This window comes from Notamacropus eugenii, chromosome 1 (genome assembly GCF_028372415.1).
Source record: "Notamacropus eugenii isolate mMacEug1 chromosome 1, mMacEug1.pri_v2, whole genome shotgun sequence".
Taxonomy (NCBI): Eukaryota; Metazoa; Chordata; class Mammalia; order Diprotodontia; family Macropodidae; genus Notamacropus; species Notamacropus eugenii.
The window spans coordinates 202,431,066-202,454,432 of NC_092872.1; the positions used below are offsets into that span (position 1 = coordinate 202,431,066).

Consider the following 23,367-nt stretch of genomic DNA (forward strand, 5'->3'; position numbering starts at 1 on the left):
GTGGGCAGCAAAGCTGCCGATTAGCAGCTAGGCTGGACAAATCACTCAATGTGATTTTTTTTTTTAAATTTCCCCATCAGGATTTGGTCTGGTGCATTTTCTAAATCTATTTAGAGCAGTTTTGTTGAGGGAAATTTGCTGAACTGCTTCTTACCATCTTTTTTGTTCCTTTTGGAAATAATCTATTTTCTCATTTCTTAGAGCATAATAGTATTCCATTAAACACATATACCAAAACTTACTTAGCCATTCCTCAAATGATGGGCATCTCCTTAGATTTCAGGGGAGATTTTTGTCTCCATAAAAAGAGCTGCTATAAATATTTTTGTAAATAAAGAATCTTTTCTTCTTCCTCTGATCTCTTTTGATATAGGACTGGCATTTTTATTGCTGGGTCAAAGGGCATGTCTAATAACATTTTGTGTATAATTCTCAATCACTTTCCACAATGGCTGTACCCATTCACAGATTCACCAAGAGCATGACAATGAGCCTGTTTTCCCACAGCCCCTATACTATTATTGATTTTCTTCTTATCACTTTTGCCATTCTTCCCTTAACAAATGCCTGTGCATATCCTTAAACCATTTATCAACTGAGAACTGGCTTTTTTCCTATAAATTTACACCAGTTCCTTATATATCTGAGAAATAGACCTTTATAGAGAAAGTTGCCACAAGTTCCCCTTTAAGTGTTCAAATTATTTCCCTATATGTAAAAACTGTTTATATTTTATGTAATAAAAATTATCTACTAGATACCATTTGATAGACTAATTACAGGATGAATATACAGTAATAAAAATTTAGCTTAAAGTTAAAAATTTGCTCAAGGAAAATATGATAATATTAAAATAGGTATCAGGGAGGTATATAATTATCTTCCCAGAAAATCTTGGAAGAATAGTATGTAGACAATCTTAAATTCAAAATTTTCACATTAAAGTCTTACGTAAAAAGGAGAATGTACCAGATTACCCAAGTCTCATTTCACCTATACAATAGTACAATAATTTGAGCCCTTTTCATCCTTGTAAATACAACTCTTCATCATTTTAAGCTATGGCCATGAAAAATATCTGGATGGCAGAGTAGAAGCATGGGCCTACTAGAACTCTCCCCTCAAACCCCTCAAAAAACTTGTAAAAAAGGACTCAAAATAAATTCTAGAGCAGCAGAAGCCATAAAATGACAGATTGAAGCAAATTTCCAGCCCAAGACAATCTGGAACATCAAAAGAAAGGATCTATTGCACCAGGCTGGGATCACAGCACAGTTTGGCGTGGACCGCACTAGCACAGACAGAGCTGGAGCAGGCCTTAGGGAACTGAATCATTGGTGGCTGCTGTGGTTTCCAGATTTCTCAACCCACAAACACCAAAGATAGCTTTGAAGGTCAGTAGAAAGAATCTCTCACCTGGCTAAGGGGGGAGCATGGTCCAGCCCCAGCCCCAGGGCAACAGTAGTCACTACTGAAGCAGAGGCTGCTTCTGGAGCTCTCCACGTAACAAAGAGCTCAAAAGCCAAGGCTGGGAAAATAAGCAAATTGGGAGAAAGGAACAGACTACAGACTCCTACTTTCTGGGTGAAAAGGTATTACATCATTGATGACGAGGAAGATCAAAACATACAACCAGAGGAAGACAACAAAGCCAAAGCTCCTGCTTCCAAAGCCTCCAAGAAAAATATGAATTGGTCTCAAGCCATGTAAGAACTCAAAAAGGAGTTTGAAAATCAAATAAGAGGAAGAGGAAAAATTGGGAAGAGAAATGAGAGTGATGAAAAAAATAATGAAAAACGAATCAACAGCTTGCTAAAGGAAACCCAAAAAAATGCTGAAGAAAAAATATCTTTAAAATTAGACTAACCTAAATGAGCCAAAAGGAAAAAATGTCCAAAAGCTCACTGAAGAAAATAATTCCTTCAAAATTAGAATAAAGGAGATGGAATCTAATAACTTTATGAAAAATCAAGAAATTATAAAACAAAACCAAAGGAATGAAAAAAACTGAAGACAATGTGAAGTATCTCTAACTGGAAAAACAACTGACCTGGAAAATGGGTAAATTATTAAAATTAATTTACTCAATCTCAAAATTATTTTAATTTAGTAAATTAATTTTAATTAATTTAAATAAAAATTACTGGACTACTTGAAAGCCAAGATCAAAAAAAGAGCCTAGGCATCATTACAAGAAATTATCAGGAAAACTACCCTGATATTCTAGAACCAGAGGGTAAAATAAAAATGGAAAGAACCCACTGATCACCTCCTGAAAGAAATCCCAAAAGGAAAACTCCTAGGAATGTTGTAGCCAAATTCCAGAGTTCCCAGATCAAAAAGAAAACATTACAAGCAGCCAGAAAGAAATAATTCAAGTATTGTGGAAATATAATCAGGATAACACAAGATTTAGCCGCTTTATGCTAAGGGATCGAAGGGCTTGGAATATGATATTCCAGGGGTCAAAGGATATAGGATTAAAACCAAGAATTATCGACCCAGCAAAACTGAGGAATACTTCAGGGGGGAAAAAATGGAACATTCAATGAAAGAGAGATCTTGTTAAAAAGACCAGAGCTGAATAGAAAATTAAACTTTCAAATGCAAGAATCAAGAGAAGCATGAAAAGGAAACAAGAAAGAGAAATGATAAGGGACTTATTAAAGTTGAACTGTTTACATTGCTATATGTGAAAGATGATATTTGTAACTCATGAGACCTTTCTCAGTATTAGGATAGTTGGAGGGAATGTATGTGTATACATACAGAGAGAGAGACAGGGAAAGAAAGAGAGAGAACACAGGATGAGCTGAATATGAAGGGATATCTAAAAAAAACTAAGAGGAATGTGCTAGGAGAAAGGGAGAGGTAGAATGTGGTAAATGATCTCACATAAAAGAAGCAAGAAAGAGTTTTTACAATGAAGAGGAAGAAGGGGAAGCTTAGAGGGAATAAATGAGCCTTACTTTCATCGGATTTGGCTTCATGAGGGAATAACATACACACTCAATTGGGTATGGAAGTCTATCTTACCCTATAGGAAAACAGAGTGGAAGGAGTTAAGACAGGGGGGATAATAGAAGGGATGGCAGACTAGGGTAAGGGGTAATAGGAAGCAAACACTTTTGGAGAGGGACAAGTCAGAATAAAATAAAAGGAGGGTGGGGCAGGATAGAGGAAAACATAGTCTTTTACAACATGACTGTTAGAAAAGTGTTTTGCATGCCTACACATGTATAGCCTATATTGAAGTGCTTGCTGTCTCAATGAGGGGGGATAGGGATGGGGAAATGGAGAGAAGGTGGAACTCAAAGCTTTAAAAATGAATGTTAAAAGCTGCTTTTACATGCTAGTAGGAAATAAGATAATATAGGCAATGGGTTACAGAAATGTATCTTACCCTACAGAAAAACAGAAGGGAAAGGGATGGAGGGGGAGGGGATGGTGATAGAAGGGAGGGCAGATTGGAGGAAAGGATAATAAGAATACATGCTATCCTGGGGTGGGGGGAGAGAGATGGGGAAAAAATCTGAAATTCAAAATCTTGTGAAAGTGAATGTTGAAAACTGAAAATAAATAAATTACTTTAAAAAGAAAAACCTCCAACAAATTCTAGAGCACCAGAAGCCACAGAACAACGGAGCAGAGGAGATTTCTGTTCCAGAGAGACCTGAAACACTGATGGGAAAGGTCTATCGAACACGGGACACGAAACAGAGCTCAGCCCTGCCTTGGCCACCTGGCACCAAGAGGAGCAGATCTGAGCAGGCTTCAGGGACGGAATCTCCAGCGGCAGCACAGGTCCCCCAACTCACAGGAGCCAAAGGTCAGTAAGAGGGTCTTTTCAGGCTGGCTGAGAGGGGAGTGGGGTGTCCCCATGACTCAGGCCCCCTCGGGAGGCAGCAGCAGACAAGGGTTCCCAAAGCAGGCAGTGGCCCACGCCCATTATTGAAGGTCTCCTCATAAACCCCCTGAGGGAACTAAGCCTCGTGTGGCGGCCCTGCCCCCCACCTGAGCAGCTGAACTTAATCTCACACTGAATAGCAGCCCCATCCCTGCCAAAAGTCCCCAGGCTTGAGAGGAGCATTTGAATCTCAGCCCCCAAGCACTGGCTGGGTGGAACTGGAGGCAAGGTGGGTGTGCAGAGGAAATTCAGAAGTCAAGTAACTGGCTAAGAAAATGCCCAGAAAAGGGAAAAAAAATAAGACCACAAAAGGTTACTTTCTTGGGAAACAGGTGTCTCCCTCCATCCTTTCGGATGAGGAAAAACACGGCATACTGTCAGAGGAAGTCAAGGGCCCTGCCTCCAAAGGGGACTTAAACTTGGCACAGGCAACAGAAGACCTTAAAAAACACATTAGCAACTTACTAAAGGAAAACCAAAAAAATGCTGAGGAAAACAACAGCTTTAAAAAGAGGCTTACTCAATGGGAAAAAGAGGTCCAAAACGCTAATGAGGAGAAGGAGGTTTTAAAAAGCAGAATTAGCCAAATGGAGGAGAAGCTCACTGAACAAAATAATTCATTTAAAGAGAGAATTGAGTCCAGGGAAATGAATAACTATGAGTTAAACCAAGAAGTTAGTAAACAAAACCAAAAATTTGAAAAAATAGAAGATAAGGTGAAACAACTCATTGGAAAAACAACTGACCTGGAAAATAGATCCAGGAGAAATAATTTAAAAATTACTGGACTATCTGAAAGCCATGATCAAAAAAGGGGCCTAGACATTATCTTCCATGAAATTATCAAGGAAAACTGCCCTGATGTTATAGAATCAGAGAGCAAAAAGGATATTGGAAGAATTCATTGGTCACCTCCTGAAAGAAACCTGAACAGAGAAACTCCTAGAAATATTGTGGCCAAATTTCAGAGTTCCCAGATCAAGGAGAAAATACTGTAAGCAGCTAGAAAGAGACAATTTAAGTACTGTGGAAATACAATCAGGATAACACAAGATCTGGCAGCTTCAACATTAAGGGATCAAAGGGCTTGGAATGGGATATTTCAGAAGTTAAAGGAACTGGAATTGAAACCAAGAATCACCTACCCAGCAAATCTGAATATAATACTTCAAGGGAAAAAATGGTCATTCAGTGATATAGATGACTTTCAAGATTTCATGTTGAAGAAAAAACCAGATCTGTATTTAAAAATTTGACTTCCCAAGACAAGAATCAAGAGAAGCATGAAAAGGTAAACAGAAAAGAAGAATCATAAAAGACTCTCTAAAGCTGAACTGTTTACATTACTACATGGAAAGAAAATATTTTTAACTCTTGAATCTTTTCTCAGTATTTGGGTAGTAGGAGAGATGGTACATGTACATACACACACACACACACACACACACACACACACACACACACATATAGACAGAGAGTACAGGGTGTGTTCTATCAAAAGAGATGATATCCACATACACACACACACACACACACAAAATAAAATAAAAAAAATAAAAATTACGGAGTGAAGGAGGAAAATTCCGGGAAGAGAAAGGGAGTAATAGAATAGGGCAGGCTATAACTCATAAAACAGTTAAGAAAAATCTTGTTCAATGGAGGAGATAAGGGAGAAGGTGAGAGAGGGGAAAAATAAAGCTACTTTCCCCACGTGTGGCTGAAGGAGGGAATAACATGCTCACTAAATTTGATATGAAAATTTATATACACCACAGGAAAGTAGGAGAGGAGGCGTCAAGTGGAGCGAGGGGAATGTTAGAAGGGAGGGCAAATGGGAGAAGGGAGTCACAAGAAATAAACACTTTCGAGAAGGGACAAGGTCAATTGTATGGGGGAAAAATAAGGGGGGGTGGGTAGCTCAGAGGGCAATATAATTAGTATTACACAACATGATTACTATGGAAGTCTTTTGCAAAACAACACCTATTTAGTCTGTTTTGAATTGCTTCCCTTCTCAGTGGGGCTGGAGGCGGGGGAGGGAGAGATGTTGGAATTCAAAGTATTAGAAACAAATGTTGAGAATTTTTATTGCATATAATCGGGAAATTAGAACTACAGGGATAGGGGTATGGAAATTTATCTTGTCCTGAAAGAAAAGAGAGAAGATGGGGATAGGAGAGGTATGGGGTATGTTGGAGGGGAGGGTACATTAAGGGAAGGAGTAATCAGCATGCAAGGTTTTAGGAAATGGGGGGAGGAGAGTGATGGGGAGAAAAATTGGACATGTTACAAAGTGAGGTAAAAGCAATTAGTATTAAAACAAGAGACTGAATTAATTACTGAGAATAAATCAATGACATTTTTAGTTTGGAGAAAAGAATTTCAGTCTAAATTTCCTAGAGGAAGGTAAAATTTGGCATTGATGGAAAAGTCAAGATTTTAATGGTAAATTAGATTTTATGATTGCCATTTAATCAGGAACTAGAACATGTATAGAAAGGCATGTAAGCCACTTAAGACTTGCCTCAAAAGATGTTCCTTAGCCAAGGTGAAACTATAATCATATTTGAAACCTGGTTATAGGAACTTGCCATTTTTAGATGCTATGGAACTATTAAGTAACTGTTCTTCTGAGACTAACTCCAGGTATGGGAAGCAAGAAAGGTGATCTGAGCCTCCAATACATGATGCCAGTAAGCTGATGAGATGCTGGTATGAACTGCATAGGTGATATCAAGGGAAGGGTGGGAGAACGGCTGTTCAGCATGGGCTGAGGTGGGATTCTCCTGACTCAAATTCCCCACTGACACCTGGCAGACTTTAAGCCTGACTGAATGCAAGTGGATAGTCTAATCCTGTCTGGGGTTGACATGAAGTTGGGGACATATTGTATCGCTGCAATGTCCTTACTATTGGTGGCAATTTCCTATAGTCAAAAGGTTTGTAAGCTTAATACCACAGCTATTCAATTATAGATTATGGATAGGGGAACATCCGAGGATGTCTAAAATTAAGCTATTAGGTATAGGACTTTAGACCAACAACATTAAGTTAGGGTCATTTAATTCTTAGTAATACTATGGAGATAAGCAGGTCAAGAGCTTGTGAAGTTAGCAACATAAATACTATCTGTGTCTCAGTTGGTTAATGTTTAAAAAAAAAAAAATTCTTGTGGTCCATATTGTAAATGCTTTAAAAAGATGTATCACCTAACCAAAAGTTTGAATTGCTTTATCTGTTATAAACTGTGTTAAAAATAAATTTAAAAAAAAAAGGCATTCAATTCTCTTCTTCATAGAGTACAAATATATTGACCTTATGAAACACTAGAATTCAATGCTGATACTCAATTATTATCAACAGAAAAGAAAGCTATCACTCTATTATTAAAAGGTTCAAAGGATATGGTTTTATCAATGGCAATGACTCCTAAGAAGATGAATTATAATCTGCTTACCCACAGAATACTAAGGACCACTCAACACTTCCCTCTGTTTTGCACCTAAAAATTCCTAAATGTGCTGTCTCCTTTTATCACAATGTGAATTCTTTGAGAACAGGAACATCTTGCTATTCTTTATGTATTCCCCAGTGTTTCACAAAGGGTAAGCATTTAACAAATCCTTTTTGATTTGTTCATTAATTCATTCCACAATTTTTTTAATATAATTTGTAAAAGACCTCCAAATATCTGCTTGATATCTCTCTGAGTATTTCAACACTATCTCAAACTATGGCCAATATAAAAAATATCTTTCTCCTCCAAGACCAAGGCTCTTCCTTAGACTTTTCCACTTCTGTCATCATTCAGCTTGCCATCCAGAAAATCATCTTTGACTCTTCTATTTCTCCCCCTATATCTACTAGGTCACTAATATTGAGGAGTTTTCTGTTTTGGGGTTTTTTTTTTCCCCTATCTGTTCCCACTATCACCGCCCTACTCCAGGTGCTCACTGCAAGCATCACCTCAGTAGCTTTCTTGTCTGTGCCTCTCTGTCCTTCAATTCATCTTAAAAATTACCATCATAGGATCATAGAAGTCGAGCAGGAAGGGACCTCAGAAGTTATCTCATCTACCCCTTTCATTTTATAAAAGTGGAATATGAAGTGAAGACAACTTGAGTGAACTGCAAAATATCACATAGGAAATATTCAAACCTAAATTCTGATTCCAAATCCTGAGTTCTGAACCTATCACAAATCTTTTCCCTCACTCAATTCAAAATTCATCAACTGTTCTACAATGTACAGAATAAAGTACAAATTTCTTAGCATTTAATGTCCTCCATAATATATGCTCCTACTTTTCCAATCTGACCTTGCATCATGCATTTACATAAATCCTCTGCCAAACTGGAGTAGCCACTGCTGCCTAAATACATGTTCTCCCTTTCTGGAACAACATCCTTCCTTCTATTTAACAGTTACTTTCATTCAAAGTACAGTTCAAGTTCCATTAGTCCACGAAGTCTTTCTTATTGATTCAATCCTTATCACATATTGCCTTGACATTATATAGTATTTTTCCCTGTACTAACTCACTCAACACAGTGCAGGCTATTGTTTTATAGTTACCTGTCCCTTTATATATATTCTGTTTCCACAACACAGGGAACTCTATGCCCCAAGAGTGACAGGAACTGTGTGTTATGATTCTTTATAAGTCAACAGAGTTTGTCTTCTAGATCTCCTCTCCCTCTGTCTCTATGCACAGGAGTATTATTAGGATCAAATGAGGTAATTTGCGCAACGCACAAAATGCTCAATGGGAATCATTATTTATTGACTGCTATAAAGGTAACATTGTTGTTCATCCTTTGGAAGAGGAACAATGACATCACAGGGTGATCCCTTGACTCCAGCATAAATTGGATTTAAGTGTGACAAAGTCACACAAACTTGTCATCAGCCACACTCTCTCTGCCTGAGTCACTGAAGTTCAGCAGCAAGATGAAAGCCAAGATGACTGGCGATGGCCTGGGGTGCAGTGGATGATTCTAGTGTCCTTGAGGTCTGACCAAGCTCTACACACTCCACAGATCTGCTTCAGATGCCTTCAAGGCTGTTGAAACAAACCGTTTTCATCTGCCTATTCCACCAGGGGAAGTCTTCACATGCTTGGAGTAGACATTTCCCTAGGTCAGCAACATATGTGAGTCCCATCAACTTCAATTTAGCCCATCTGCAGAAAAGGTTTACAAGGTATGGTAGTCATGCATGCTACAGCTTCTTGGAGTCACAGGTGAGAGTTGGGTGGCAAGTCGACTCCAAAATTGGAAGAACAGCCCTGAAAAGGGCTTAATAAGCCCTTATACCAGAGGTGCTACTTCTCCCTAAATCCCCCATACTCCTCTGAAGAGAACATGCAAAACTTGGAAATAATATTTCTGCAAAAGACACCGAAGCAATTACTATGCTGAGCTGTAAACATCTGAAACTCATAACACTATTCATTAGGAGATGAAAAATTAACTATGTGACAAATCTATAGTTTCCCATTTACTCAAAAGAGTATTATAGATTTTCATGTTCAGGATGCTATGTGAGGGAAGTTCCAGAAAAAAAATGATAGATTAGGCATGGTTTTAAAGTCATAAAGTTAGGAGTTGAGTCAGAGAGAAAATGGAAATCCAAGGAGGAAGTGATTAATGGGAGAAGCAGATTAGGCTAGTGGAAAGATATTCCAGAGTGAAAAGGTCACAAGAATACGTGGATGCTCTACGTGCAGCCCATCTTAAACTGGAGGTCACAAAAAATTTGACAATAGTAAAAGGTTTCTGAACTCACAACAACCAAAAATTAATTAAAAATCAAACATGAAAGGGATCTGAGGTGTTTCTCACAGGGCTGGCCCATGCTGCATCTTGCAGCTTCATTTCAGTCTTGTTTTTGAATACAAAGCATGTGCACTTTGTCCTGTGCATGCCCTCAGACCATGCAATGCCAAAACTGAAAAGAGGTTACCAGTGGGAAAAAGTTTAAGTCCTGTAATCTAGGGCAAGGAGGACCCAGGTGCTGAGGGAAGTTCAAGGATGATACAGCAGCTGAGACATGGTTTTGGAGTCTGGAAAGTCAGGATCAAAGTCAGGAGGACAATGGGTGTGAGGTTTCTGTTTAGGCTCTATATCTTGGGTTTCTCTCATTCCTATCGCAGATCTACATTTTTCAAGTTATTTTTTACCATCCTCATCTATTCCCACCTTTGCACTGACATCAATGAATATCAAAGTACACATTGATTTTATTAAAGTCTTATCAAATTCTTTTAAGATTTCTTCCTATTTAATTACCAAAGTGAGAGGTAATATTAAATAGTGGATGGAAGAGTTGAAATTGAAGCCAGAAAGACCTAGACCAAGCCTGCATGACCTGCAGCCCATAGGTTAAGCAGGCCTGACCTAGACTGAAACGCTACTTCCGATGTATAATGGCTGTGACTAAAGTCAAGACACTCTGCGTTTTCAGTAGTCCAGGCAACTCTAAAACTATATAATTACAGAGAAGAAGACAATCTGCATTGGTAACAAAATTTGCCTCAATCAAAAGTTTCCTGAAATCATAGGCCCAGATCCTATTCTTAATTGCAGAATTATCAAATTAACATTTTTGGTAAAGCTATTAATCTTGAATGTTTCAAGGATAAACTAGAAATACCATAATAAAGTTTCAGTGTACATTTTATTCATTCATTTAAAAAATATGATTGAGTACGTCTTATGCTTAAGTCAGTTACAAAGCTAAGACAGTCTCTGTCTTCAAAAGATTAAAATCTAGGACAGGAAATATGATTGGCACAAAATAATTAAGACAATATAAATTTTTTATAGACTATAAATTATAACAAATAGGTATAAAAAGCTGAGAATTCAGAAGAGATCACTTCTAATTGAAAGAAAAAGGAAAAGCTGGAAAGGTCATATGATTGAAATATGTAAACAGTATGAGAACCTTGATCTGAACATCTTTTATAAAAACCATAAGTTCTTCTTAAACTATGTGTAAACTCAAAGGAAAATGAAAGTAAAGAATAAAGCAAGGTCAAAAAGAGGATGGATGTAATGAAGATTTTGAGGTGCAGCTAGGAAAATTAAGGGAAGCTTTACTCAGAACTATAGATAGGCTAGATTTCTGGAAATGCAGTTCATCTCAGTCCTAAAAGAACAAAATAGGCAAAATTCTGCTAAACTATGAAATGAGTCTTGCTTTCTTAAGAGAAGACCTTGCTAATGGTAAGTTATATGGTACAATGAGAAATACAAAACGTATCACAATATTAACACAATCAGTTACAAAATTAAATTCACTTAATTGAATTTATAACTGCCAAATGTTGTGAATAAATTGCACCTTACCTTATATTTCATTTTGGGGCAAGAGTGAATGTAGAAACCCATATAGTAATAACTGAGCTGAGAAGTTTTCTCATGAAGTTGCCTAGTAAAAGCAATTTCCCTGCAAATAAATAAACAAACAAATAAATAAATAAAGATGAACAGTAATTAACTTTGGTTCTGATTTTTTTTAAAAACAGACAATTCAATAATACAATTACTTCATGAATTCTGAGCATAAAACCAAAGTCTTGAAAAAAATTAAAAGAACAACTGTCGAAAGATCACTATTAAAGGAATATCAACAAGCGCCTAAATTATTCTGAGTTGTTCATAATTATTTGTGCCACATGGGTGATTTGAAATTCAAAGGACACTATTTAACAAAAAGCCCGAGGCATTTTATTCAATAGTTTCCTGTTGATATTCCTTTAGCTGAGATGAAATCTGTTTGTAATTGTACATGTTCAGATTAAAACAGTAAGAACATCAAAATACTGAAAAATCAACTTCTCAAGAACAGGTATATTTTATTCTACCATGGATATTCTGGGTACATGCATATAAATACTTTCATCTGTATGCAATATGGGATTTCCCCTCCTAAATCTATGTAATGATTTATTAATTTTCTTTTTTAAATATTACCAAAAAAGTACATGTTATCTCATAGTACTTTTTACTAAACAAGTAATAGGTTACCATTACTTAGGTAAAAATATAATCAAGATTTCCAGTAGAATGAGTGTGTTTAAGGTAGGCTTAATTTGTATTTGGCTATATCTCAGTTTAACAATCTCATCCTACTTGCCAAATTCAGCATGGTGATGACCAAAAGTTTTAAAAACAAGTCCGGATTCACAAAGTTGTATGTGCATGCCAACAGCTGGAATAAAATTCATTCTTAAATGAATTGTTCTTTGAAGTCCCTTGTGATGTCATTGGTCTTCCGCAAGAATGAAAGAACAATATTTTTTACAGACATATATCTAAATTTTTATTTCTGAAATCAGTTAAAATATTTATTCAATCAATATTTACTGAATAACTGTTATATATACAAGGCACTGTGCAGGGATGAGGAAACCTGTGGTCTCAAGGCCACATGTGGCCCTCTAGGTCCTAAAATATGGTCTTTTTAATCCAAACTTGATTTGTTCGGTGAACTTTGGATTCAGACAAAGGGCCGAACTTCAGGACCTAGAGGGCCACATGTGGCCTCAAGGTCCCAGGTTCTCCTCCCCTATAGGCATTCTAAGTGAAATACAAATAAAATAAAATAAATACAGTCCCTAATTTCATTTAAAAGTTAGTAGGCAAGATAAGATGATATAAAAGTTCAGATACAAAGTACTATTATAATTAAGAGGAGGAACAAATTACTTGTGTTTGGGAAAACAGACAAGGCTACAAGGAGTATCTGATATCTAAGTTACTTCCTAAAATGAAACTCAGGGAAAGATCATTCTAGGTAGAAGGCACAGCATGAGCAAAAGAGCAGGGGAAGAACACCATGAATGTTCACAAATCAACAGTTAATCCATTTTCCAGGAAAGGGGATAGGAAGAAATAAAATTAGTAAGATATAAACAGGGAAGGTGCAGGAAGCAAAGAATTTAGACTTTCTTCAGTGAATAATGTAGGTCAACTGAAGGTTTCTGAGAACATATCAAAATTCTTTGAGAGGACTACTCTGGCAAAACCTTTGAAGATAAATTAGAGGGAGAATGGCCTACAGAGAGGGAGACTAGACATGAAATGAGAGAGAACAGGGAGTAGTGGATAGAACCCTGGACTCAGAATCTGGAAGCCCTAGGTTCAAATCTCACCTGAGACACTTAGCTGTTTAACCCTTAGCAAAAACATATAACTTCTTTAATCATCAGTGTCTTCACTATATAAAATAAGGTTAGACTTGACACTGAGGTGGCTTCTTCCTCAAAATACAAGACTACTGTGGTAGTTAAGATGAAAAGTAATTAGGGCCTGAACTAGGATGGTGGCAAGGAAATGGAGAAGAAAAAAATGGATCTAAGGGGATGGTGCAAATTTATGATGAACAGGACTTCATGAGTGATGAGAATTACGAAGCAAAGAACAGGACAGAAGTAAAGATGATTCTATATGTTCCAAGAGAAGGTAGGAGCCACTGGGGAGCAGGGGGGAAATGAGCCCAAATAGCATTTAATTTGTACCAAAGACTAAAAGTACCACTATACTTAAAACTCTTTTTTTTTAAAGAGTAACATTTCCTTAAGTTATTAAATAACTCCAAAAACTAAGAAACAAAAAAATAAGGTATAGCTGAAAGAGTTGTAGACTTGGGAGTTAGGACAGAACTGGCTAGAACATCACTTACTAGGTTCTGACCATAAGCAAGTCATTTAACCTTGATGAGTCTTACTTTTCTCATCTGCAAAATGGAGATATCACTACTTTTTCTACAAAATTCATAGCATTTATAAAATAAAAACAACTTATAAGGTTGACATGAGAGGTCTGTCTCACTGATGTAAGAGCAGAACTTTATCCAGTCCACCCTGCTCAAGACAGCCAGCAGCAGGCCACACCCTCACAAGGCAGCAGGGAGGCCCTGTTCCTCATTGCACAAGACAGTATCTGACCTCATCCCAGCAAGCCAGTAGAGGCTGCAACCCAGAGAGAGTAACTTTGGCAGCCCTCAGCCCAAAGTTGATAAAGGAGTAGGACAACTGGTCAGTAGGAGAGTGGAGGACTCTGCTGCACTGCCAAAATGCAGAACCTATTCACAGACTCAGGTCACGATCCCAAGGAGAAAAGAAGAACTAGCACATTAGAGCAGGGCCTGTTCAACTTTTTCCACTCCCAATTCCTTCAGCACCTCTTAAACTCTGGGTCACAATGCACAGTTTAAGTGCTGTATTAGAGCATGGGGTCACAGAAGAATGGAAACCTTGGTCAAAGGGATAGGGTAAAAGAGAATGCTTATGGCCACTCACAGACCAGAGCATAGGCCAGAAAACAAGGATCCCACCTCTCCTTAAATCATACCACCTTGGAAAAACCAAAAACTTACAAGTCCTAGGAACTGGTTCCAAAAAGAAGAAAGCAGAAGAAGAAAGCTTGGGAAAGTGCCCCCTCCACCCCAAAAGCAGAGTATAACTTTAATATTAAACTAAAAGTCAAGAAATAGGCTTCGGAAAAAAATGGACAACAACAAAAAAAGAACCTGACTATAGAAAACTATGATGTTGGGCGGAGCCAAGATGGAGGAGTAGAATGCACATATACTAGCTCTTACCCCACAGCCCATAAAATATGTGTAAAGAAGAACTCTCAACAAATTCTAGAGCAACAGAAGTCACAGAACAATGGAGTGGAGATTTCTAGCCCAGAGTGACCTGAAAGACCAATGGGAAAGGTCTGTCACACAGGACGAGAAGCAGAGCCTAACCCAGCCTTAGCCACACAGCACCAAGAGGAACAGAACCCAGCTGAGGAAAACAACAGCTTTAAAAAGAGGCTAATTCAATTGGAAAAAGAGGTCCAAAAAGCCAATGAGGAGAAGGAGGCTTTAAAAAGCAGAATTAGCCAAATGGAGGAGAATGTTCAAAAGCTCACTGAACAAAATAATTCATTGAAAGAGAGAATCAAGTTCAGGGAAATGAATGACTATGAGATAAACCAAGCAGTTAGTAAATAAAGCCAAAAGTTTGAAAAAACTGAAGATAATGTGAAGCATCTCATTGGAAAAACAACTGACCTGGAAAATAGATCCAGGAGAAACAATTTAAAAATTATGGGACTACCTGAAAGCCATGATCAAAAAAAGAGCCTAGACATAATCTTCCATGAAATTATCAAGGAAACCTGCTGATATTCTAGAACTAGAGGGCAAAATAAATATTGAAAGAATCCACCAGTCACCTCCTGAAAGAGACCCGGACAGAGAAACTCCTAGGAATATTGTGGCCAAATTTCAGAGTTCCTAGATCAAGGAGAAAATACTGTAAGCAGCCAGAAAGAAATAATTTTAGTATTGTGGAAATACAATCAGGATAACACAGGATCTGGCAGCTTCAACATTAAGGGATCGAAGGGCTTGGAATGGGATATTTCAGAGGTCAAAGGAACTGGGACTGAAACCAAGAATCACCTACCCAGCAAATCTGAGTATAATACTTCAAGGGAATAAATGGTCATTCAGTGATATAGAGGACTTTCAATCATTCATATTGAGGAAAAGACCAGATCTGTCTAGAAAATTTGACTTTATAATAAAAGAATCAAGAGAAACATGAAAAGGCAAACAGGAAAGAAAAATCATAAAAGACTCTCTGAAGCTGAAGCATTTACATTACCACACAGAAAGAAAATATTTAACTCTTGAATCTTTTCTCAGTATTTGGATAGATGGAGAGATTGTATATACACACATATATATATAGACAGAGAGTACAGGGTGTGTTGAATCAGAAGAGATGATATCCACACAAAAAATAAAATAAAAAAAAAAATTAAGGGGTGAGGGAGGAAAATACCAGGAAGAGAAAGGGAGAAATGGAATGGGTAGGCCTCGACTCATAAAAGAGATAAGAAAAATCTTGTTCAATGGAGGAGAAAAGGGAGAAGGGGAAAGGAGAAAAGTGAAGCTACTCTCTCCACATGTGGCTGAAGGAGGGAATAACATGCTCACTAAATTTGATATGAAAATTTATATCACACCACAGGAAAGTAGGAGAGGAGGCAACAAGTGAGGTGAGTGGAATGATAGAAAGGAGAGCAAATAGGAGAAGGGAGTTACTAGAAATAAACACTTTCAAGAAAGGACAAGGTCAATTGTGGGGGGAAAAGAAAAATAAGGGGGCATAGAGTAGGACAGAGGGCAATATGATCAGTATTATACAACATGATTACTATGGAAGTCTTTTGCAAAACAACACATATTTAGTCTGTATTGAATTGCTTGCCTTCTCAGTGGGGTTGGGGAAGGAGGGGGGGAGGGAGAGAAGTTGTAATTCAAAGTATTAGAAACAAATGTTGAGAATTTTTATTGCATATAATCGGGAAATAAGAAATTCTGGAAATGGGATATAGAAATTTATCTTGCCCTACAAGAAAAGAGAGAAGACGGGGATAAGGGAAGGGTGGGGTGTGATAGAAGGGAGGGTAGACTGGGGAAAGGAGTAATCAGAATGCAAGGTATTAGGAAGTAGGGGGAGGGGAGTGATGGGGAGAAAAATTGGACATGTTACAAAGTGAGGTAAAAGCAATTAGTATTAAAACAACTGACTGAATTAATTACTGAGAATAAATCAATGACATCTTTAGTTTGGGGAAAAGAATTTTAGTCTAAGTTTCCTAAAAGCAAGTAACTCCAGATATGGATAGCAGAAAAAGTAGTCTGAGTGTCCAATACATGATACCAGTAAGCCTGTGAGATGCTGGTACAAATTGCAAAAGGTGATCTCATGGGAAGGGTGGGAGAGTGGCTGTTCAGCCTGGGGTGAGGTAGGATTCTCCTGACTCAATTTCCCCACTGACACCTGGTAGACTTTAAGCCTGACTGAATGGCAGGTGGACAATCTAATCCTTCCTGGAATTGACATGAAGATGGGGAGATACTGTTTCCCTGCAATGTCCCTACTCTTGAAAGGTTTATAAGCTTAATACCAGATCCATTAAAATTATAGATTATTGGTAGGGGAACATCTGAGGTTAAGTCTAAAATTAAGCTATTAGGCTTAGGTCCTTAGACCAACAACAATAAGTTAGGATCCTTTAATTCTTAGTAATACTGTGGAGACAATTAGGTCAAGAGTTTTTGAAGTTAGCAAACATAAATATTATTTGTGTCTCAACTGGTTAATGCTTAAAAAAATTCTTTTGTGGTCCATATTACAAATGCTTTAAAAAGAAGTATCACCTGACCAAAAGTTTGAATTGTTTTATCTGTTATAAACTGTGTTAAAAATGAAAAATAAGATTTAAAAAAAAAACAAGAAAATTACAATGTTGATAGAGAAGATCAAAACAAAAATTCAGAGACAACAACGTGAAAACAACTACATACTAACCCTCAAAGGAAAATGTGAACTGGTGTCAGATCCAAAAAGAACTTCTTAAAGAACTCTAAAAAGATTTTTAAAATCAAATAAGAGGATTTCCAGTACCAAGATGGCAAAGTGATGAAGGAAATTTCTGGAACCCTCCCAAATTACCCTCCAAACAACCTAAAAAAAAAATCAGAACCAATTTAGGAGCAGGAAAAACAACTTACCAGCATAGCAAGAAACATCTGTCTCACAGGATGGGAGGGGAACCCAGTAAGCAAGCAGTAATGACAAGCTGCACCCCAAGGGGCCTACAGCAAGTCTCTATGCCCCAGGGCAAGCCACTGGCAAGGTCTAACCCTTCTGTAAGCAAGAGATCCCCGAGGGAGGTCAGCAGTCACAGGCCATCAGCATAGCAAAACCCTGAACACATTGCTAAATAGTAGTGAGTCCTCACCCCAAGGAGTGCCAAGCAGTGAGACGCTGCCCATGGGGCAGACCAGCAGCTAGGTCCTGAGGCACAATAAAAGCAAGTAGCAAAGCTCCAAGCCTTGGTACAAGAAACTTGGGACAGTGCAGGAGGAGAGTCCAACTCTTACATCAAAGTACAAAGTAAGAACATAGGCAGGAAAAAAAAAGAGCAAAAAACAAAAACTTGACTATAGAAAAATTATTATGGTGACAGGAAGGATCAAGGCACAAACTTAGAAGAGAACAGTGTTAAAAAGGCTATATGCAAAGACTCAAAGTAAAATGAAAAATGGTCTAAGGCCCCAAAAAAGAATTCCTGGAAGAGTTTTAAAAGAATTACAAAAAATAACTTGGAAAAGCAAAAGAAAAATTGGGAAAAGAAATGAGAGCAATGCAAGAGAATCATGAGAAAAGAATCCACATAGTAGTAAAAGAAACCAAAAAAATGGGGGAAAAATTGAAATAGCTAAGTAAAAAAGGAAGAAAACAATCTCACTGAAAAAAATGACTCCTTAAAAATCAGAAGGGCAAGTGGAAGCTAATAACTCCCAGAGATATAAAGAAACAATAAAACAAAAACAAAAGAAGAAAAAAATAGAACAAAATATGAAACTTATCATTGGAAAAACAAGTAACCTAGAAACAGATCCAGGAGATATAACTTAAATCATTGGGCTACATGAAAGTCATGATAAAAAAAAAGGGGGGGGCAAAATAGAAATTTAAAGAATCCATCATTCACCACCTGAAAGAGATCCCAAAAAAAAAATTCCCGGAAATATTACAGACAAATTCCAGAGCTCCCAGTTCAAACAGAAAATACTGCAAGCAGTCAGCAAGAAACAGTTCAAATATAGTGGAGCCACAGTCAGAATCACACAGGATTTAGCAACTCCACCTTAAAGGATCAGAGGGATTAGAATGCGGCATTACAGAAGGCAAGGAAGTAAAGATTACAACAAAGCATCACCTACCCAGTAAAGCAGAGCATAATTCTCTGGGGAGGAAAATCAACATTTAATGAAGTAGAAGACCATCAAGCATTCTTAATTAAAAGACCAAAACTCAAAAAATTTGATTGTCAAATACAAGACTCAAGAGAAACATGAAAAGGCAAAAAAGATACAAGAGAAAAAATATGAGATTCAGTAAGGGTAAACTGTTTCTATTACTACATGACAAGACTACATATTTCTAACTCTTAAGAATTTTATCACTATTAGGGGAAATCAGAAGTAACATACATAGAAGGTATGAGTGTGAGATGACTATGACAGGATGTTATTCAATAAAACAAAATTATGGAGTGAGAAAGAAGATTATATTAGGAGAAAAAGGAAGGAAAAGATAGAATGCAATAAATTATCTCACATAAAAGAAATGTGAAAGACCTATTTTAGTGGAGAAGAATATGGGGAAGTGGCAGGCAATGTCTGAACCAAATCAGAACTGGCTCAAAAAAAGGAATTACATACACACTTTGTTGGATATAGAAATCTATCTTATTCTATATGGAAGTAAAAAAGGTACAGGGATAAGTGGAGGAAGGGTACTGACAGAAAAGAGAGCAGTCTGTAGGAGTAAAACACCTGTGATGAGGGACAGGATGAAAGGTAAGATAGATAAACGAAGGAAAAATAGGATGGAAGGAAATAAACAGTTAGCATAACTGTAAATGTGAATGTGAACTCTCATAAAACAGAAGCAGACAGCAGAATAGAATAAAACAATTCTACAATATGCTGTTTATAAGAAACACACTGAGGGACAGGGACACACACAGAGTAAAGGAAAGAGGTTGGAGCAGAATCTATTATGTGTCAGCTGAAGTTAAAAAAAAACAAGGGTAGAAGTTATGATCTGACACAAAGAAAAAGAAAAGAATATCTAATTAAAAGAGATAGAGAAGGAAACTACATATTGTTGAGAGGCACTACAGACAATGAAGTAATTTCAACACTAAACATATATGCACCAAATGGCATAGTATCTAAATTTTTAAAGAAGTTAAATAAATTACAGGAGGAAACAAACAATAACACTATACTAAGTAAGGGATCTCAACTTACTCCTCTCTAAACTAGGCAAATCTAACCAAAAAATAAAATAAAGAAGTTAAGGGTAGAATTCTAGAAAAGTAGATATAACAAATCTCTGGAGAAAACTGATGGGAATAGAAAATAATATATCTTTTTCCAGCAGTGCATGGTACCTGCAAAAAAAAGACAAACTGACTAGGTAATAGAGCATTAAAAACCTCACTACCAAATGCAGAGAAGCAGAAATATTAAATGCATCCATTTCAGGTCATAATGCAGTAAAAATTACATTAAATGAACGACCACAGACAGAAACACAGATTAAAAAGTAACTGGAAATAATATAAATCTAAAGAATGAATAGATCAAAAAACAAATCACAGAAACAATAATTTCATTACAGAGAATGACAACAATGAGATAATAATAGAGGATGCAGCCAAAGCAGTGCTCTCTAAATACTTACATCAATGAAATAGAGAAAGAGCAGATCATGGGCATACAACTTTAAAAAACTACAAAAATAAAATTAAAATACTAGAAAGGCAATTATACAAATATATCACAAGGATTATACATTATGACCAGGTGGGATTTATACCAGAAATGCAGATCTGGTTCAATATTAGGAAAAGTATCAGCATAATTGATCATATCAATAACAAAATCAACAGAAATCACATGATTACCTCAGCAGATGCTGCAAAAAATCTGTGACAAAAAACAACACCCATTTCTATTAAAAAAAATTAGTGAGCTTAAGAATAAATGCAGCTTACCTTAAAATGATATTTGAATATATATTTAAATTTTAATTATGGATAAGCTAGAAGCTTTTCCAATAAAATCAAGGGTGAAACGAGGATAACCAGTCACCACTATTATTCAATATTCTACTAGAAAAGCTAGCTACAGCATTAAGAGAAGAAAAAGAAATTGAAGGAATCAGAATAGGCAAAAGAGGAAACAAAACTACCACTCTTTGCAGAGGATAAGATGGTATAAGAGAATCTGAGAAAATCAACCAAAAACTAATTGAAATAATTAATAACTTTAGCAGTTTCAAGATACAAAACAGACCCACATAAATCAGCACTTCTATAAACTGTATACTATATGCCAACAAAGTCCAGCAGCAAGAGATAAGAGAAATTCCACTTAAAAGAGTATAGACAATGTAAAACATTTGAGAATCTGCCTGTCAAGACAAACCAAGGAATGATATGAAAACACAATTACAAAACATTTTTCACACAAATAAGTCAGATCTAAACAACTGGAAAAATGTTAATTGCTCATGAGTAGGCCAATCCAATATTAAAAAAAATGATAATTCTACATAAATTAATCTACTCATTCAATACCATACCAATCAAACTACCAAAATATGAGAATTAGGAAAAATAACAAAAATCATTTAAAAGAAAAAAAGGTAAAAAATAGCAAGGGAATTAATAAAAAAAACAAGTGAAGGAAGGTAGCCTAGCCATACCAGTTCTTAAACTGTATCATAAAAGTATTAATTATCAAAACAATCTAGTACTGGCTAAGTAATAGCCATGAAATGTACGCAATACATTATAGTAAATGATCATAGTAATCTAGTGTTTGATAAACCCCCAAATCCAAGCTTTTGGGGCAAGAACTCATTATATGATAAAAAACTATAGGAAAACTAGAAAACAGCATAGCAGAAACTAGGTATAGACCAACACTTCACACCATATACCTCAATAAAGGGCTAGTTCAATATTAGGAAAACTATCAGCATTATTGATCATATCAACAACAAGACTAACAGAAACCATATGATTATCTCAATAGATGTAGAAAAAGCTTTTGACAAAATACAACACCCATTCCTACTGAAAACACTGGAGAGCATAGGAATAAATGGAATCGTCCTTAAAATAATAAGTAGTATGTACCTAAAACCATCAGCAAGCATTATATGTAATGGGGATAAGCTAGATGCATTTCCAATAAGATCAGGGGGTGAAAAAAGGATGTTCATTATCACTACTGTTATTCAATATAGTACTAGAAATGTTAGCTTTAGCAATAATAGAAGAAAAAGAAATTGAAGAAATTAGCATAGGCAAAGAAGAAACTAAGTTATTACTCTTTGTAGACAATATGATGATAGACTTAGAGAATCAAGTAAAAAACTACTTGAAACAATAAATAACTTTGGCAAAGTTGCAGGATACAAAATAAATCCACATAAATCATCACATTTCTAAATATCACTAACAAAGCCAAATAGCAAGAGACAGAATAAGAAATTCCATTTAAAGTTATGATACACACTATGAAATATTTAGGAGTCTACCTGCCAAAACAAACTCAGGGACTATATGAACACAATTATAAAATACTATTTGCACAAATAAAGTCATATCCAAGTAACTGGAAAAACATCAGTTGCTCATGGGTAGTCCAAGCTAAAAAAATAAAAATTTCAATTCTACCTAAATTATTCAGTGCCATACCAATCAAACTATCAGAAAATTATTTTCTAGAGCTTGAAAAAATAATATCAAAATTCATCAGGAAGAACAACAACAAAAAAAAGGTCCAGAATATCAAGGGAATTAACGAAAAGAAATGCTACAGAAGGTGGCCTAGACATACCAGATCTCATACTGTATTATAAAGCAGCAATCATCAAAACCACTTGGTACTGGCTAAGAAATAGCGGAGTGGAATAGGTTAGGTACACAAGACACAGTAGACAATGATTATAAAAGGCTACTGTTTGATAAACCCAAGGACCCCAAACTCTGGGATAAGAACTCACTGTCTGACAAAAACTGCTGGGAAAACAGGATAATAGTGTGGCAGAAAATGGGTATAGACCAATGCCTGACAGTACACAAAAATAAAGTCCAAATGTGTACACAATCTAGGTATAAAAGCTGATACTATAAACAAATTAGGGGAGCAAGGGATAGTTTATTTGTCAGATTTATGGAGAATGGGAAAATTTATGACCAAATAAGAGATAGACAACATTATGAAATACAAAACAGTTAATTTTGATTACATTAAATTGAAAAGTTTCTGCACAAACAAAGCTAATGCAACCAAGATTAGGAGGGAAGCAAAAAACTGAGAAAGGGTTTTTATAACTACAGTCTGTGATAAAGGCCTCATTTCTAAATATATAGAGAACTGAATCAAATTCACAAGAATACAAGTCATTCCCCAACTGACAAATAGCCAAAGGATATGAACAGGAAGTTTTTAGAGGAAGAAGTAAAAGCTATCCAGAATCATATGAAAAAATGCTCTAAATTATTATTGATTAGAGAAATGCAAATCAAAACAACTCTAAGGTACCACATTCCACCTATCAGAATGGCTGACATGACAAAACAGGAAAATGATAAATGATGGAGTAGATGTGGAAAAGTTGGAACACTAATTCATTGTTGGTGGAGCTGTGAGCTGATCCAAGCATTCTGAAGAGCAATTTAGAACTATGCCCAAAGGACTATAAAAATGTCCATACCCTTTGACCCAGCAATACCACTTCTGAGGTTGTATCACAAAGAGATCATAAAAATGGTAAAAGAACCCAAGTG

At 36.4% G+C, this 23,367-nt stretch overlaps 1 protein-coding gene across 15 annotated transcripts in view; it reads right to left on the reverse strand.

The window, feature by feature from the left end:
• The window catches only part of ATE1 (arginyltransferase 1), a 202,829-nt gene that overhangs the window by 90,142 nt on the left and 89,320 nt on the right, over window positions 1-23,367 (reverse strand). For all 15 annotated transcript variants that reach the window (XR_011970556.1, XM_072624567.1, XM_072624546.1 and 12 more), the window contains one exon: window positions 11,260-11,359. Coding sequence is in view for 14 of the 15 variants with exons in the window: in XM_072624567.1 (XP_072480668.1) it covers window positions 11,260-11,359 (100 nt within the window). In the remaining variant the exon portion in view is untranslated. The remainder of the gene's footprint in view (window positions 1-11,259; window positions 11,360-23,367) is intronic.